Source organism: Phacochoerus africanus, chromosome 16, assembly GCF_016906955.1.
Source record: "Phacochoerus africanus isolate WHEZ1 chromosome 16, ROS_Pafr_v1, whole genome shotgun sequence".
Taxonomy (NCBI): Eukaryota; Metazoa; Chordata; class Mammalia; order Artiodactyla; family Suidae; genus Phacochoerus; species Phacochoerus africanus.
The window spans coordinates 37,660,691-37,680,818 of NC_062559.1; the positions used below are offsets into that span (position 1 = coordinate 37,660,691).

The window sequence follows — 20,128 nt, forward strand, 5'->3', positions numbered from 1 at the left end:
TGGTGACATATTTAGAAAATGTTATCACTGGATGTATGTGTGTTCCTGCGTGCATGTGCTAGAGGCCAGGGGGTGGGAAAACATAGTAACAAGAGAAAGGAGCCAAGGAAGAACTGCCAGATTGTTTTCCATGACTAGGTATAGAGTAGAGCCCTAAGTGAAGACAGAGACTACATAGGGAAGATCCCTCAGCAAAGTGTAGGAAGCTCTACTAGCAAACCAAAGCTCAGCTAGGGTTCAGGAGAGAGGTGAAGGCGGCACAGTCAAGAATCATCGGCCTGTGATGGGTTGAAGCTAGATAGGAGGATGGGAAAGAGATGCCCCAGGACAAGTGAGGAAGAAAAAGGGCTGAGATTAGAATCTCAGGAAATATGATTTGCTAAGCAAGGGAATTGCTACAAAGACAAAAAACAAAACAAACAAAAAACCCTACAATCAAATAGATCCTTCTCAAAGAACACTGGTTACATGCATTGTTCTATTTTTGCTGGTACCCACGTTAAATTGGGTTCTGTTATTTTTAGAGTAAAATATATATCCTAACACAGGAAAATTAAGAGGCACAAACTTCCAATTACAAAATAAATGAGTCACAGGGATGAAATGTACAGCCTAGGGAATGTAGTTAAAAATAATGTAATATCTTGTATAGTGATAGATGGTAACAAGACTTATCATAGTGATTATTTTGTAATGTATGGAAACATCAAATCCCCATACTGTGCTGCGGGAACTGACACAGTGCTGTAGGTCAATTATACTTGAGTTCACATCACAAGGAAAAGTTTTTTTTCTTTTTCTCTTATTTTGTATCTATATGATGTGATGGATGTTCACTAAATTTGTGATAATCATTTCATGATGTATATAAGTAAAACCATTATGCTGTATACTTGAAACTTATATAGTGCTGTATGTCAATTACATCACAATAAAACTGGAAGTAAAAAATATATTTATGTATAACTACATGCCTGTGTTAGGAGATACATATATACACACATACACATACATATGTGTGTGTGTGTGTGTGTGTATATATATATATATATATATATATATCAGAAACAGAACATAGTGTGACAGAGTAGGGATTTTGTTGAAGGCTGCTCAGTGAAAGTTGACAGGAACTAATATGAGTAAAGAGAAACCTGGGAGGTATTTGGTGACTGAAAGGATTACAGATACTCTAAAAGTATGGTATTTGGGAACATATAATCATTAATAAGAAGAGTAGATTCTGAGAAACATTTTAAACCAGCACCTAATTAGAATGTTAAAGGCATCTGAAATCAATTGAATAATAAGAATATTTTTAAAATTTAATTTTAAGTAGGTCGTCAGTGAACATGGTAAAAAGTTCCACTAAATGGGAAAATAACGTAAGAGAAAAAGCAGAGTTGGTATAAACATTTAAGGAGTTTATGAATGGAAAGCAGTATAGTTTTTGGATCAAGAAAGTGTATAAAGAATTATTTTCAATACAGAACCACGAGTTAAATCCCAGGACTGCTTTCGTAACAAGTCCACTTTTACATTTCTTGTTTACGATACCTGTTTGGTTTCTAGTTGTTTGCTTCTTGAGTTTTCGCCTTTTTCTGCACTCCATAAATTGCCCTTGTCAAATCGGCCACGAAGACATGCTAGTTCTTTCTGACGCTCCTAAGACCATCAAAAGCTCTACTTTACACAAGAGCCAACAGTATATTCGATAATATCCAAATACTACTAATTTTGTTTGTCTTCAGTTTTAAGATTGAAAAAATTCACACTATACATGGAATACAGAACAATAATATTTCTAATTTGAAATAAGTGTTAGAAAGGATCAAATAAGATGCTATTTATCTCAGTCAAAAAGACTGGTATCAGAATTCACGGTTTGATTCCTAGGTTCTATACTGAGACCTTGTAATGAAACATTAAAAGCAGTAAGCCATACCTGCTTGAGCTGTTGTGCTAAATGGGTAGTAGATGAAGATGCGTTTTGCTTGAATAGCCTTTCTTGTATGGCCTTTGTATTTGGAGTAATAACGGGGGTTCTATGGGGTGTGCTACGAGCTGGGCTTTCTTTGCTGTGCTCTTGACAACGCTCCCCAAAGCGTTCCAGGAAAGGCTTAATTCCTGTTCCTCCTACAGAAAACACACACACATTTTTGGAGGCTATTTAGAATAAGTAACAATTATGATTTCTATGGGAAAAGTTCTAAAATCCAGTCCAGCTCCAAAATGCTTCAATTCTACCAGGAGTAGTCATTCAGGAAGTACGCAGAAGGAAAACAGTTCAAAAACCTTAAAGAAAAAAAAACTCCATGTTCTAAAATTTATTTTACAGGGTTTAATTTTTTTTTCCTCTCTTTTTTTATTTTTATTTTTTTTTCAGGGTTTAATTCTTTTAAAAAAAAAAAAGAAAAAGGAGAATTTTTAAAAGATAATGTGAGAGGGTAGCAAGGATTACAAAATCCTTAAGCTATATAACCAGAACCTAAATGATGGGAAATTGACTGTATATGTATCAATAATATACCCTAATCACCAAGTATCCTGGCCATGATAACCCAGCTACTAATATTTCTACAGCCCAATTATTTTATCTTGCTTTTAGAAAGTCTAACATGAAAATACAGAAATTAAATCCTTTTTGTCTTTGAAAAATAAAAATTAGGGATAATTTATTTTATCAAAGAATGTCTTGATTTTATAAAAATGAGTACTTAAAATAGTACTCACATGAAAGAGCACGAGGTACATTTAAAATAGAACAAATAGGATATACGTCACCTCCATTATAAGGATGGTAGGGTTGTACTGCATAAAAGGAGGTTGTCCATATCATTAATTGGCAAACATTTTCCTGTAAAGAGCCAGAGAGTAAATACTTGGGGCTTTGCAGGCCATATGGCCATTGTCACATCTACTCAACTCTGCACTGAAGCATGAAAGCTGCCACAGACAATAAATGTTCGTGGCTGTGTTCCAATAAAACTTTACTTGCAAAAACAGGTAAAGAGCAGAACTTGACCCCTGACGATAGTTTGAAGATTCCACATGTCACTTATTAGCATTTCATCCCAGATCTCAAACTAGAGTCCATTAAGAATTTTTAAAAATATGTAAATTAAGTATCTCCGAGGTCCTCTTAATGTATTCTGGTAGCCAAGAAAGATAAAAAGAATGCTTCTTATTTATGTTGTTCTTGTCTATACCACAAGTCTTGAGAAAATTTGGAGTCATAGTCTGATTCCATGTGGAGATTTTGCTATTGTTTCCCATTCTCATTTTGGCTCCTCTGGAAACTGACGGCTAGTTTCTATTTACACCATAACTAATGAATTCCCTACTCTCATATCTCTTTCTACTTCTTTTTTATGATCAACTATAGTTTCTGAAGAGATTGCATTTTTAAGAAGTTAAAATTGAGAACTAAAAGTCTTTTCAAAAGCAACTCTAATGAAAAAGAATACAACTCAAAATAAACTATATTACTATATATTTGAACCATATTTTTTTAGTTGTGTGTTTCCCATCAACAGCAACTGGGGGTAGACCGGAAGAATAAGTCACCACAAGATTGGACTTTCTGGAGCATCAATTTACTGTAGTAAAATTGACCTTCCATATACTTACACACAATATACACACATATAAATAAAATGAGAATGGAGTCATGTCTATACTTATTTCCTTCCCTTTGCTATTAGGGGCGCTTTCTTCCCCCCACCCTCTTTTTTTTTCTTTTTATGGCCATACCTGCTGCACATGGAAATTCCCAGGCCTGGGGTTGAATCAGAGATGCAGCTGCAGGCCTACACTACAGCCACAGCAATGGATCTGAGCCACATCTGCAAACTACTCTGTAGCTTGCAGAAATACCAGATCCTTAACACACTGAGCAAGGCAGAGATCGAACCCGCATCTTCAGAGACAATGTTAAGTCCTTAACCAGAGATTCTCTAGGAGTGCTTTCATAGTCAAGTTTGAGATGCATTGCTCTTCACACTTGGTTACAAGAATGTTTGTCCACCATGTCCTTAAAATGTGATTTCCGATTATATGTGTTTTACATCAAGAAATATAGAAGACAGTATCTAATATGGTTATTCTAGAAAAAAAGTATATTTAAACTGTTAAAATGTAATAGGTTAAATACTTTGGCCATTAACTGGGCTAGTCTATACTATTGTACATTCATTCATTTGATCAATTAAAGCTGACTTTGAAGAAGTCTCACTTGATAACATTCTGGCAGTTGCCCTGGCAAACCAACACTGCACCATTCACAACTGGTATTTAAAATGGTGAGAATGGACACGCTGAAAAAGGTCAGTAGTACTTTAGATTAAAAAGAAATAATAACCTGGTGTTGTAGCCTTGTCCTTAGATTGAGACTGCAGACAGACTTCTCTGTTTAATTCTTCCTTGGGTCGAACTGTCCGGGACACAGTTGACTTCTCAATTGGTTTTGATGCCTCTGTTTTCAGAGGACTAACAGGGGTTTTTTGAAGTAGTTCAGGATTTTGTACCTCACAATTTTTAGCACCGATGACAGATGTAGTAGAAGATTTCACCGGGGAAGAAGTAGCTTTCTGAAACAGGATAATATCTAGGGTAAGCAACACTCACAACACCTAAAGGTAGTCCTATCAAAAAACTCAAATCCTAGTTACTTAGTAGCCTTTACGTACACCCATGAAAAACTTTCCTGTTCTCTAGTATATCAAACCAATTTGAATGGTTTGAAAAAAAAAAAACTTAGAAAATGCTATTATTCCAATTATAATATGTAGCCTAGTGTGCATAATACATGATGAGTAACAGTACAAGGGATAGGGTCACTCACTATTTTGAACAACTTCTTTGATATTATCCTTAGCTCCTTTATAAATTCTAACTGTATTAGGTCAAATTACATATTTGTATTTTAATTAAGTCCATATTAATTTGACAAAATAGTATCCTGTACTTGATGGCTAATTAGAAGGTATTAAGTACTTACTATGGGCCAAGAACCATACTGAGCACTTTATACACATTTTTGCATTTAATCCTCCCCTAACCCTTGCTTTCTCATATTACAAATGGAAAAATAATGTTCTGCAAGATTAAGTAACTTCTCCAAAGCAACACTTCCAATTATGTGGCAGGAATGGGTCTAATTCCAAAATCTGTCTCTATACTGAAAGAGGATGTTCAGGAACACAACACAACACTTTTTTCTTCTTTGACTTTTTCATATTGTTTTTAAAAACCATTGTGATGATACATGTGCAAGGTAATCTTCCAAACATCTCAACGTACATAGAGTGAAAGTATCCTACCCGCCCTTGACAACTGCCTTCTAGAGGTAACTATAGCTATAGTTTTCAGAGATATTTGATATCTTGTATTTATACACATGCATAGAACATCTTTTTTTTGTTCAATTCCTATAACATTTTATTTAAATGTACTACAGATATTTTTTACCCTTAATCTTTTTTTTATTTTAATGATTTTTTACATAGAGCATTCTAATGGAGAAAGCAATTTTCAGGCTCTTCCTGATGACTAAGAAGAGGCTCCTCCATTCCACAGTGTATACTTCGGAATTACATTAAATTAGTATAATTTAGTTGTCAACTACTAATTTATCTTGGGACAGAATACCAATTAGTGATTTTTACTTTCTATGAAACAAATGCTCTTAAAAAACCATATAAACATCCTATACATTGTTGTAAAATACATACTTACATATATATATTTATATACATTATCGCTCATGACAAGGAAAAAAACATTTCCAGAAACCAAAATTGTATTTACTTACCACTGTGCTGGAAATTGCACCATTAATCAAAGATGCACCCACAGCACTTGAGGATGAGGCTTTATTCAAAGAGGCACCACCATCCCTTTGGGAACAGCATGTAGCTTCCTGCTTAACACTGCTGCTATTGATCCCAGCAGATGCTCCACTTGCAGAGGAAAATTTGGATAAACAAGTGGTACCAGGCTGTTCTTGTACACTGTTTTGCTTTGCAGATGAGTTTTTTACATCATCTTCCCAGGAGCAAATAGTTGCAGCAAGGTCAGCCAGACGGCCCCTTCTCCCAACTGGAGCTGCTGAGGCAGCAGAAAGGGATGGTTTGGGAGGGGAGGCAGCCTTTTCCTCTGATGGCAATGCCGAAACGTGTGAGCTTTCAGGTACATCATCTGAAAATGTTTTCAGAAAAAGAGTTAAAACCCATGAGTTGTATGTGTAATAAAAGGATCACTCCATTTTAAAAAAAAAAAAAAAAAGCTCTCATATGCAGGAAACTATCAAGCTGATTAAATTTGACAATATATTTTCAAATCAGATACTTAATCCAAGTTTAAAAAAAACCTTTGCTACATCTATTTTTTTCATTTTTTGACAGATTTTGAATGTATAAGATACCATACCATTTAGGATATGTTTTTTTATTTTTTATTTTTGGCTTTTTAGGGCTGCACCCATGGCACATGGAAGGACCCAGGTTAGGGGTTGAATTGGAGCTACACCAGATCCACACTGCATCTGTGACCTACACCATAGCTCATGGCAACACCGGATCCTTAACGCACTGAGCAAGGCCAGAGATTGAACCCGCAACCTCATGGATACTAGTCAGAGTATAGTTCATTTCTGCTACACCTCAACAGGAACGCCAAGGATATATTTTTAGAATTAATTCATGGTGTTAGTAACACTGCACAATATAAGATTATGTATTCCACATATATACTTTTAAATTGGATTACACCAGTACCGTACAATAGAATTTTCTGCTACTGTGGAAATGCTCTATCTCCATGCTAACACTGAGCACTTGAAATGTGGCTAGGGCAATAAGAAAGTTCATTTCATTTTAACGAATTTAAATGTAAAAGCTACATCTGGCTAGTGGTTATGGTACTGAGTAGCACAGGGTTGGACTAAAATATTTTTCTGCACAGTAATTTCACTTGGTGATAAGTCTCAAATACACAATACTTAATTTATTATGGCATGTATGCATAAAGAGTATACAGGGAAGTCAAAGTTCATGGCACTTTCTGTTCTACAAATTCAGTCAATGGAACAGATACCCCTCTTACTGTCCAAGGCTTATACCTTGGCCAGAATTCTCAATTCTTTTCCTCCAAAACCTTAAGGATCTTGCTCCCCTTCTTTCTCTCTAAAATTTTTTTTTCTGCACATAAACATGCTCAAGTCCCTCTCATCTTAAAACTAAAACCAAACATCCTCTCATCAATAGACACCCCCTTTTAGCTATTCTCCCTCTTGTCCTGCACAATATTCACTCACCACTCACCTGCCTCCTGCCTACACCACTGCTCTGAAGATGCTTTTGCTATTTTCACCAGATGCCTACACACTGTGCAGGCTTTGCGTTGCCATGTGTGACATCATCCTCTGCTAGTTGTCTTGTGGCCCATCCTTCACAGTTTCCACCCAACTACCACCTCCCTCCATTTGGCTATCCCAAGGGTACCCCAAACAATATATCTGAGGTTGAAACTGCCCCAAACATATTCCTTCTCATCATGCCTCTTCCTCCCTTTTCCCTTATCATCTACCACCCAGTCTCATCAAATCCCACAGATTCTTTCTCCCAAATCAGCCTCCTCTTCACTTGCACAGGCCTTCATCCTTATGCCTGGGTTAGAACACTAGCATTCTAACGGGAACTATATACCTGAATCTAGTCTTTTGGTTTGGGCCACAACCACGGCATATAGAAGTTCCCAGGCAAGGAGCTGATCCCACACCACAGCAGGGTCCCAAGCCACAGCAGTGACAACACCAGATCCTTAACTGCTAGGGCACCAGGGAACTCCGTGAATACTTACTCTTTATGTACACACAATGCTCATGGTACTTCTGGGCTTTTTAATACATTTTGCTGGTTTTGCCTAGACTATCTCCACTGTCTGAAGCCAGCTGCCCCTCAAAGTCCGGGTGAATTACTTCTGCCTCCTGCAGAAAAGGTTCCCTGACCACCATCTTCCCTACAAAACCCTTTTGCATACCTTTATCATTTTCCTTGGAATAAGTAAGCACTGTCCTCTAAGCAGATAACAGTTTTATTATTATGTTTTAGGAATGGACCTAACAGACCTCTCATCTTCTAACTAGTCTCTGTCAGAAAGAAAGGCTTCAGATAAATTATATTTTAGTATAATCCCTCAAACATTTAATTGGCTAATAGGCCCAGTCTTGTATAGTATTCATTATATTATTCATTACAAACATTTTACTCACAAGATTCAATACTTAAAATTAGATAGCCTCTGATGCCTCAATGAGATCTATTTTCAAGGCTGAGGTAGGCAATTGTTAGCATTTGCTTTCAAAATATTAAAAATCACTGCTGCAGTGCTTTCTTCTCTAAAATTGTTTGGGCTTTGCTTGTTCTTTTGATTGTTGATTGTTGTGTTAAATCATAACACTTTTTTTTTTTTTAATGGACTCTGTTACCCATAGATATTTCCTACAAAAGAGATATGTGGGAGTTCCCGTTGTGGCGCAGTGGTTAACAAATCCGCCTAGGAACCATGAGGTGGCGGGTTCAATCCCTGGCCTTGTTCGGTGGGTTAAGGATCCGGCATTGCCATGAGCTGTGGTGTAGGTTGCACACGCGGTTCGGATCCCGCGTAGCTGTGGCTCTGGTGCAGGCTGGTGGCTACAGCTCTGAATGGACTCCTAGCCTGGGAACCTCCATATGCCGCAGGGAGCGGCCCTAGAAAAGGCAAAAAGACAAAAAAAAAAGAGAGAGAGAGAGAGAGATGGGACATCCTTCTATTTAGGCACATTTACTGATGAGGTCAGCCTCCTTAGGCATGGTTAGTCGCATCCGTACTCAGATAAGCACAATCGATAACATGGAATATCAGCACCCTGTAACACACCCTAAAACATCTGTCATAGTAGGCAAAAGCTGAGCCCTAGAGTCAAACCACTGGGGTTTGAATTTTAGCTGCCTCTCTGAACCCAGTTTCTTCTTCTAAAACATGAGGAAAAAGCAGTATATATCTTAAGATTGTTGTAAGAATTAAACACTATACTCTACATTAGATTAAAAAATATTTAGGGAGTTCCTATTGTGGCTCAGCAGGTTAAGATTCCCAACATAGTGTCCATGAGTATACAGGTTTGACCCCTGGCCTCACTCAGTGGGTTAAGGATCCAGCATTGCCACAAGCTACAGCATGTAAGTCGCAGATATGGCTTGGATCCGGTATTGTTGTGGCTGTGGTGTAGGCCAGCAGCTGCAGCTCCAATTCGACCCCTGGCCCGGGAAGTTCTATAAGCCTCAGGTATTTAAAAAAAAAAGCAAAAATTAGAAAGCCTAGCATTTCACACAGGTAAGTGTTTGCTCTTGAGATCATTATCACTGCCAAAAGGGATAATTTTAAACACTTGGCTATGCAATACTTATCAAAATTTCAGTTAAGTTACCAAAGAAGACAGGTTGGAGGGGGAGGGATGGCCTGGCTGTTCGGGATGGAAATGTCCTAAAATTGGGTGATGAGAATCATTGTAAAACTATAAATACAATAAAATTCAGTGAGTTAAAATAAAATAAAAGAACAAGAAAATAAAAATGTAAAAAAAAGAAAGAATTGACATTAAAAAAAAAAAAGAAGAAAAGGAGTTCCTGTGGTGGCTCAGTGGTAACAAACCCAACTAGTATCCATGAGGACACAAGTTCCATCCCTGCCTCGCTCAGTGGGTTAAGGATCCGGCACTGCCGTGACCTGTGGTGTACATCACAGATGCAGCTCGGATCTGGCATTGCTGTGGCTATGGTGTAGGCCAGCAGCTACAGCTCCGTTTCAACGCCTAGCCTGGGAACTTCCATATGCCTCTAGTGCAGCCCTAAAAAGACAAAAAAAAAAAAAAAAGAATTGACATTTATGGAAGACTGCCTGAAATATATGTAGCCTATCCATTTCTTCAGATCACTTGCTCTTAATTCTGGCTATGTGTCAGAATTACCTACAGAGCTTTTTTTAAATTTATTTATTTATTTATTTATTTTATTTTATTTTATTTTTTGTCTTTTTGCCTTTTCTAGGGCCCCTCCCTCGGCATATGGAGGTTCCCAAGCTAGGGGTCCAATTGGAGCTGTAGTCGCCGGCCTACGCCAGAGCCACAGCAACTCAGGATCCGAGCAGCGTCTGCAACCTACACCACAGCTCACAGCAACGCTGGATCCCCAACCCACTGAGCAAGGCCAGGGACTGAACCCGCAACCTCATGGTTCCTAGTTGGATTCGTTAACCACTGAGCCACGACGGGAACTCCCTACAGAGCTTTTTAAAAAAAGAAAGAAGGAAAAGAAAAAAGTATACCTCAGGGCTCAACTGCACTCCTGAGATTCCAGTGCAATGGTTTGAATGATTCTGATCCATAGGAGCTGGGCTGAAAGCCGAAGCTTGAGGAACACTTCCTTGAGCAAGGCCCAGTCACCACTGAGCTGCCCATATGCACTGTTCTGTCATTTCACTTCGAAACTGCTTTTAATGAACTGAGCACAGAGTCAGGCTGTCTGTCCACCTTGAGAAACCTTATAGGTTTGCCAACTCCTGCAACATCATCTTGAGGACCCAAGGAAGAACATTCTCTCGGGTCTTAGCGCCAATCATGGCCTGTTTTTTAATCCTATAACATGAATCATGTCACTGAGAGTGTTTCGCCTTTTTGCCTTGGCTGCTAGCAAGTTCAGAACCATCTCTAGCAAGTTAGGAGGACCTTAAGGCCTGTATTTAATAAACTAACTTTACCCTTCAGTATATTTTTCCTTTCCTTCACCTTGATTTCCTCATTTTTTCCATTTTTAACATAGCTATTTTTGTAAGTTATCCCAAGGCTCTTTTTTGGTAACAAGGTCGGAGATAAGCTTTCCATCAGATTACAGGCCCATGAAAGGCAAAGATCACCTTCCTTTATCTGCCTCCAGCATCTCAGCATAATAACATGCTTTGCGGCATGCAACAGATGTCTTTTGAAGTTTTCTCTCCCCCCTACTGAGTAGCATGGCACACCTTAGCCACTCACGATGATTTAATCAGCAAATCGTGAAAAAAAGACTTATTGAATACAGAGCTGAAGGTCAGCATGCTGACGATCCCGATGATATAGTTTATTCTCTACTATTTATAAGGCAAATATAAGACAGTTCTGTTACAAGACCAGGGTTTTGTGAACTAGTCTAAAAACCTCATCACCTACTTCAATGAGAAGACAACCAACTGATAAATACATGTTGAACTACAAACAACTTGCGAGCAGTAGAGACTCGGGATATAGAAAAGCATTTACCTTTCATATATTAATTGATATATAATGTTTTCTTTTTTTTTTTTCCTTTGTCTTTTGTCTTTTTAGGGCCAAACCCCACGCACATGGAGGTTCCCAGGCTAGGAGTCCAATCGGAGCTATAGCTGCCGGCCTGCGCCAGAGCCACAGCAACTTGGGATCCGAGCCACGTCTGCAACCTACACCACAGTTCACGGCAACGCCAGATCCTTAACCCACTGAGCAAGGCCAGGGATCGAACCCGCAACCTCATGGTTCCTAGCAGATTCATTTCCACTGCACCAAGACAGGAACTCCCGATATATAATGTTTTCAACGTACTAAGTTGAATCTTACTGAAACAGATTTAAGGACCTCACCATTCACATAGTTTCTACCTGTCACATCATCACTATCCCAGTGGCGCCGTTGCTCAGCCAGCTTTTGCATTCGTGTTTTCACTGAGGAGGCTGCAGTTGCTTCCAGTCTTGAGTTCAGCCCTCTCCTCACGCCCAGCAGTGATGCTGGGGCAGCCACAGAATCACTGGCGGGAGCGGGCGCTTGTGGCTGAGCCTGGGGAGACACAGTACCCGGAGAACAAGGTTTTGCAGAAGCTGACTCAACAGGTTTTTCATTTTCCAAGTTAGAAACTTCTTCTTCAGTGTTGTCAGAACAGCGTTTTTTTGATGGCGATGGCTTTGTGCAAGATTTCTCTAGATTAAAAAGGACAAACAAAATAAAAAATAAAAATTCCATAATTTCTCAAAGCATGAAGAACTTGCAGCAGCTTCAAATGAAGAAATTATGTCTTTCTATTCCTTTAAATGATTTTACTTACAAGAAATATGTAAAATTCTTCTCTTTCAGTAACTTAGAAATCTGATATATTTCTCTTTAAGCAAACATAACTTATAGTTTTTTTAAAAAAAAATCTTAATGAGGGAGTTTCCATGGTGGCTCAGCGGGTTAAGAACCCAACATAGTGTCCGTGAGGATGCGCATGTGATCCCTGGACTCACTCAGTGGGTTAAGGATCTGGCGTTGCCATAAGCTGTGGGATAGGTCACAGATGCAGCTCCAATTTGACCCTTAGACTGGGAACTTCCATATGCTATAAGTGTGGCTGTAAAAAGATAAACAAATAAATAAAAAAACAAATTAAAAAAAATAAAAACCTTAATGAAAAAATATTCAAATGATATTCTCAAGATACATGCATAATACCCTATGTATACATGGGTACCCTATGCATAATAATACCCTATGCATAAGACCTATGTGGTCTTGAGACACTGGGAAATAAAAAGTGCACACCCAGAGAATAAGCCGATGTTCTAGGGGATTTTAAAGTTCATACAGCCCAATCACTGCCTTTTCAGATAAGAAAAGTCAGACCCAGAGAAACCAAGTTACCTGCCTAAAGTGACACAGCAGAGCTAAGAGTGGAAATAAGCTTTCTGCTTGTAAAACATTATTTCATGAACAGGAATAAACAAGAGTAAAAGGGCACCTGGCTTGGAGGCAAAGAACCCCCCAAAATGACTGAATTATCTGGTCAATACCAAACTCATCCACACAAGTGTTTAAAAACATTTCACATTTTAAACCCCCATGAATAAATCCCTATAAAATAAATTTAAAAGTTCTAAAAGAAAAAGGAGCTATCCAAACATAAGGCAGATAATTTTTACCCAAGAATGAGTTCCACTATAATGCCTGGAAAATTAGTACTTTAAAACATAGGAATGTAAATTCCATATGAGGTCAGTTTCATTGGCTGTCTAAGCAAGCGTTCTTGTTCTGGCAGTGAATGAAGATCATTAGTGAGAAGTCATGACTGCCCTCACAAACAGCAATATAATTAAATGTGCATCATGAAACTTTCCAATCTTCTGCAACTCATTTATGGATATATTTTCAAAAATTTATCCAACCATTTTTTGGAGGTGTTCCTATGTTAACATGCTTCACTACTTAGAAATATGGAAATCTTCAAGTTATAGTTCTTATACAAAACAGTAAATATTTCCATTTAAATATCAAAACACAATTCCAACAACTAGTTTTTCAGTAACTAATACTAAATATTTGATTGCACAAATCTGGGCCACAGTGAAGAGACCCTGGACTGGAGCCAGGCCTCTATCTTCCTATATAATATGTATGGTATTCCCTCCCTTCAAAATGCATAAACATACAAAAATAAATTTTCATTTTACAGGTAACTTATAAAATAATTGGGAGCTAGCACTATGCCCCCTTCTCTTGCAATGTTGGTTTTGCCCTCTATAAAACTCTCTTTCTATATGTACTTTAAATTTATACTAAGGAAAATTATCATCCCCAGACTTACTTCAAATGCTAGGAAAATATTGAGCCAGCTAACTGATATAGGCCCAGGATGCCAGGATTTTGTAAAGAATAAGTTTCCAGGAGTGCTTGGGTTGGGGGGGTGGGCGGAGGGAGAGAGCTTAATCACCAGTTCTGTATATGTGTGTGTGTGTGCACGAACACACACACACACACACACATATTTTGCTTTTTAGGGTTGCACCTGCAGCATATGGAAATTCCCTGGCTAGGGGTCAAATCGGAGTTATAGGTGCCAGCCTCTGCCAAAGCCACAGCAACACGGGATCCTTAATTCACAGAGTGAGGCCAGGGATTGAACCCACATCCTCATGGATAATAGTTGGGTTGGTAACCCACTGAGTCATGATGGGAACTCCCACCAGTTCTGTAGATTAACAACCTATACTGTGCACCTAACTCTAAAGAGATGTTTCAGCAGACAAAGGATGAAAAGGCTCATTAAATTTCAAGCATCTGCAGGCAGGCCTGCCTTTCATTGCTCTGCTCCTGCCAAAGACACCATCTGAACCTGGTTATCAGCTGTCCTAGCACTGCTGGGGTAGAAAAACTCCACACAACAGCCAGAATAAGTACTCCGCTACTCCTATAGTATTTTTCCCTTAGAGGTTTTTTTTCATTTTGTTTTTTGCCAAACCCACAGCATGTGGAAGTTCCCAGGGAGTAAACCTGTGCCACAGCAGCGGCCTGAGACACTGCAGTGACAACACCAGATCCTTAACTCACTGTGCCACAGGGAAACTCTCCTTAGGGGTTTTAAGGGTAATTTGGGAATGAGGAAAATACAGTTCCACCAGTTAATCTGAAATATTTGTTAGAAACTCTGCTCTGGCCTGATAGGTTTTAGGCCTAACATAATAGGCCTGAAATAGAATAAAAGGCTGATCTTTCCCCCAAAGGCTATTACATTTGTCTCCCAAAGACCTTGGTTCCTTCTATATGCACAATGTTTGGGACTTATATCTCCTTTTAAAAAATGCAAATTTTACTTTCCTCCACAAAGTCTTTTTACCTTCACCACCAGAGAGGGGTTGCTGGTTACTTGCTTCCGAAAGCGGCTCCCTGACTCTCTTGGCATGAGTCATAGACCTTGCTGCTGGGATGGGCCGCTCCGCCATTTTTCTCTGAAGATTCTCTCTCCTGGCACGAGTTCGTTCAAGCAGTTTCTATACATATACAATATATCAGAGTGTTAAAATACACATTTCGTCAAAGGTTCACAGAACTCCAGGTCATCTTCTAAAATCACTAAGTGCCATCATTAGGATAACAGTTAAATACATTTCAAAAAGGAAATCCTAAGTAATTGAGTCAAGATCCACCAGTGAGTTCCGGTGTATTATGAACATTAAAGGGGGATAAAATGTGTGAAGCTAGTTTGAGATTTTAAATTGCAACACATTTTTTTCCTGCTTCCATTAAAAGGTAGAATCTATCTCCGTCCCTTTGAATGGGACTGACCTTATGATTCACTTTGACCATTAAAACGTGGCAGAAGTGATACTGTGTGTATTCCAATCCCAGGCCCCAAGAGGTCTTGTAGTTTCTGTTCTCACTGTCTTGGAACACTGCCACCACAGGAAGCAGCCCAGGTTAAGCCTGCTAGACACATGGCCCAGGGGACAGCCAGCATCAACCACCAGAAGCGAGAGGATGGCCATTTCAGACCCTCCAGCCCCAGATATTTGCATATCACTGCAGACTCTTACATGATCACAGGGACACCAGAAGCCCAGCCCAGCTGAACCCAAATGCTGAGTTGCTGAATCATGAAAAATAACAAAGTTGTCCTTTTAAGCACTATGCTAAGCAGAATAATAGCCCCCCAAACATATACACTGTCCTAATGCCCAGAACCTGTGAACATGTTACCCTACATGGCAAAAGGAGTTTGCTGAGGTGAATAAATTAATGAACTTGAGATGCAGAGATTATCTTGGATTCACTGAGTGTTATCACAATTGTCCACATGAGGAAGGAGCATCCAGAAAGTCTGAGTCCGAGAAAATGTGACAAGGGAAGCAGAGATCCGAGGGATGCAATTGGGGGATTTACAGATGGAGGAAGGGGCTGTAAGCCAAAAATGCACGTGGCCTCTATCACCTGAAAAAGGAGAGGAGACATTTTCCCCTAGAGCCTCCAAAAAAGGACAATCCTGCTGACACCTTGATATGAACCCAGTAAAACCCATCGGATTTCCGGCCTACAGAAGATGATAAATACATGTGATGCTCAGCCACTAAATTTGTGGTCATTTGTTATAGAAGCAAAACTAATATAGTCACTAAGATTGGGAGGGATGGTAAAGAACAAGAGATAACTGACATACCAGTTCTTTGAAAATATGAGACACTTCCAAAGAGGAAAAAACCACGCAAAACTGAACTAAATAATCCTATGTATATTTAATTAAATATCAATATATAATAAAATAGTTTTAAGTTGACATTCTGGCCATTCCATGATATCATGAATATTACTCTTTTCTAAACCCAAATCAACAGCTGCTCCTATCTGAATCAGTGTGGTAAAATAAATACAAGACCCTGGAGTTCCTGTTGTGGCTCAGTGGTTAACGAACCCGACTTGTATCCATGAGGACTTGGGTTCGATCCCTGACCTCGCTCACTGGGTTAAGGATCCAGCGTTGCGGTGAGCTGTGGTGTAGGTCGAGTACACGGCTCAGATCCTACATTGCTGTGGATGTGGCTGTGGCTGGCAGTTGCAGCTCCGATTTGACCCCTAGCCTGGGAACCTCCCTATGCCGCAGGTGTGGCCCTAAAAAGCAATACATACATACATACATGAATACAAGACCCTGTAAAATAATTCACTCTCTTTCAAATGAACACACACACAAATTTCAAATGGAAACAACTGAGAGACTTGCAGATAACGGTCTAGAGTTTATACACTGCCCAGCAAACACAGAGCAGTCATTACAGACTAAGGAATTAAACTCCACCTGATTTTTTAGTGGCTTAATTAAAATAGAATAAAAATTTTTAATCCCTCTGAGTATGCAAAAGAAGCATGAGCTAAATTTGGAAGAAGACACAACTCTCTATTTTTCTTAGGAAAGATTTTTCATTGAAAGAAGTGACACTAAATCTAAATGCCATGTCACTGAAAGAGTAATTTATAAGCCTAATGCCAGCTAAAACACAAGACCTTCACCTTTTAAATAAATGTCTTCAACAAGCTCAAAAGTGATAGCATTATACAAATTCATATGTCTGAGAATTTCCCCTACAATAAAATATATCACTCCTTAGATACAAAACTAGCCTAATTTATTCATTCATGGACATGCCCACATTCCCTTCCGGTCAGTGAGGACACTTATGAGTCAGTAACCTCTTCAGTTACTATGAGCAATGGATCCCAAAAGAATGTGGTTTTACCATTCAAACATACACAAGTGTTCTACTGCTACATTAGATTAAAAATGTTAAAGATTTTTAAAAAATTAAAGTAGACAAGCAAAAAAGTTACCTAATCTATAAAACTAATAAGCACCAAAGATTATTAATTTCAAAGAAATGACGTATCTAAAATACATAAACTTAGCTCAATAAATGTAAGTCATCCTTCCTGGTAATAGTGGATCAGGGATTTAAGGTTCTTTTATTATTAAGGAACATTTCTTCAAACATCACACCTCCTTCTTCAATGGAGGCATTAAAAAAAATAAAATCCTGCAATTACTAACATAATCAGGAAATAAGATATTCTATATGGATGAATTTAAGATAACTGAAGCATATAGTCCTTAAGCAATTTTATGCAATTCCCCATATCCCTCGAATCATTTTTGTCAGAAACCTTTTCTAGGAGATATTACTGATTCCTCTGCCTTTTTTTTTTTTTTTGCCTTTTCTAGGACCACTCCAGCGGCACATGGAGGTTCCCAGGCTAGGGGTCTAATCAGAGCTGTGCCCCTGGCCTACCCCAGAGCCACAGCAAAGTGGGATCCGAGCTGTGTCTGCAACCTACACCACAGCTCATGGCAACGCCAGACCCTTAACCCACTGAGCGAGGCCAGGGATCGAACCCTCAACCTCATGGTTTCTAGTCAGATTCATTAACCACTGCGCCACAGCAGGAACTCCTCCCCTGCCTTCTTAAACAGAGGAAACTCAGTATCAATTAACTTCTTATTTTCAAAATGCTCTAGCAGCATTCTTTTCTAAGTCATCACAAAGATTTCATTTAACTCTGGAAAATTAGAGAAATTTTATTTAAAACAGTAATATCATGTTCATTTACTTATATTACAAGAAAAGATGCATTACACAGTATTTTAATTGTAGCTTTTTCTTGTTTAAGGTTCCTACATAGAAAGTTCTGACCTGGCACACCTAGTTCTGGGTTTCCCTATTCTGGTCTTAGACTGGGACAACCGTCTCCTATGAGCAGACCTTCAGACTAAGAGGCTAATAACTGATATTACAAGTAGTAAGACCATAGTTTTTAAATACACCTAATGCAACAATCACTAATGCTTATATAGGACTTAATATGAAGTACTTTCAGTGTCTGCACACACTAACTCATTTCATCTTCAAAATCTGATTTGATAAAATTCTGCTTTTACTACAATTTTACAGATAAAGTCAGGCACAGGTTAATAAAGCCAACCACTTTGCTATAAACCATCTTTGACTAAATCTAATTGCTCTTTTTAAGAACGTATGATCAGCAGAACTAACAGACTTCATAATCATCAACAGTTTTTTTGGTGCTATCAGCTGATCATCATAATAAACATGTGCCTTAACTGCCTGCTCATCCATGAATCAAGAGGTATTCTTTATCTCTGGCTGGTCCATGAACATTAGGAAGACATGGCCCTGTGGCCTCTGTCTAGATGCTGACTCAAACAAATAAACTGTAAAAGCATGAGCCTTTTAGCAAAATCTGAACAGTGACAGAATGTTTGATGAAATTAATGAACCGCTGTTATTTTTCAGGTATGATAATAGCATTATGATAATGTTCTCTTTTAAGTCTTTAGTTTTCAGTGATCAATACTGAAATATTTATGTAGAAAATTATATAACCTCCAGAATGTGCTTCCAAATAATTCAATGGGAGGCATTAGAGGGGGTACAGTAAAACAATATGGTCATGTGTTTTTGGGTGATAGATGCATAAGGGGCAATTACACTTGTGTAATTTGAAATTTTCTACAATAAAGAAATGATTTTTGCTGAAATGTTCCAACAGTTACTGTTGTGCATATAATTATTTGTCTGTAAAATAATTTGCACTGAATGGATCTCTTCCAAATTAATTCAGCAGAACACGGTTGATAGGATAGTGTTAGGGAAACGTCTCTCTGAATAGGAAACAAAGAGTCCTACCCTCATGAAGCTCACATTCTAACAGGAAACATGTTCAACAGGTAAATAAATGCAAGTGAGATGGGTATTATGAAAGGTGATCGCACCTCTGACGGAGGGGAATCAAATTGTAACCTGAAGGTTAAAACAGAAGAGACAGAGGAAGAAAGTTCCAGACAGCCCCAGTGACAGCAGCGGGGAGAACCAATGCACAACGGCTTTGTTGTCTTCGGAAACAGAGCTTAGGACGGTTGTAGCCTTTCTCAACCAGAGCAGCCAAGAGAATTATTAATCCCTAATGCCCTGGCATTCATATCATGAATTAACATCTCTACTATGCCTATAGGATGGCATGGTTAAGAACAACCTTTGGGGAAATTGACAAAATAGTTCTCTCAAATAATTTTCTACGGTCTCTGGTTCTGATAAGGAACTCCGGTTGAGAAAATCGTTAACTGACTTTCATTTTTTTTTTTAGACAAAGAACTGTACCAGTTAGTTTCACTGTGCAAAAATGTTATGAATGCTGTAATTAAGCACCTAATCTTTGGAACCAATTCAGACAGTTCACTCATTACCAATTAAGGAAAAGATGTCAAAGCTGTTTATTCTAACTGCAACTGATCTAATTTTTCATAATATAAACCATACATATTAAACCAAACATATTTCATAGAGCACACTCTAAAATGAAAGGTTTCTTTTAAATGTTTCTTTTAACTCAGATTTGTACTAGCTGCAGAATGACGTTTTAAGTAAAATGAAGTACAACTTTCAGCCAAATTTCAAAATGCTCCGTTCCTATCGGTTACTTAGGAGAATTAAAAAGAATATTCAGAACACATAGGGCTAATGTTTTAAGGAATCCTAGCCTAAGATGTAACATAGTATATCCTTTCCAGTTTCAACGGAGGTGAAAAATATGTAGTGCATGACCAGCTCTATAATTTAAAGATAATACAAAACTATGTTCAGGACTTTTCTGTTAGAATATTTAAGGTGCACAAACTGATATGTCCCCCCCCCCCAGATGACTGAGAATTTGGAAACAAAAATAAATACTGTTGGGTCTGAATAAAAGTAAACTCTAAATTTGGAATTTTTA

General features: G+C 38.4%; 1 protein-coding gene across 3 annotated transcripts in view; it reads right to left on the reverse strand.

Annotated features, from left to right (window-relative positions):
* Window positions 1-20,128, reverse strand: part of ANLN (anillin, actin binding protein) — a 60,260-nt gene that overhangs the window by 38,580 nt on the left and 1,552 nt on the right. For all 3 annotated transcript variants that reach the window (XM_047763429.1, XM_047763427.1, XM_047763430.1), the window contains 6 exons: window positions 14,691-14,844; window positions 11,707-12,021; window positions 5,810-6,195; window positions 4,358-4,586; window positions 1,943-2,133; window positions 1,555-1,662 (listed from right to left, as the gene is read on the reverse strand). In XM_047763429.1, the coding sequence (XP_047619385.1) occupies window positions 1,555-1,662; window positions 1,943-2,133; window positions 4,358-4,586; window positions 5,810-6,195; window positions 11,707-12,021; window positions 14,691-14,844 (1,383 nt within the window). The remainder of the gene's footprint in view (window positions 1-1,554; window positions 1,663-1,942; window positions 2,134-4,357; window positions 4,587-5,809; window positions 6,196-11,706; window positions 12,022-14,690; window positions 14,845-20,128) is intronic.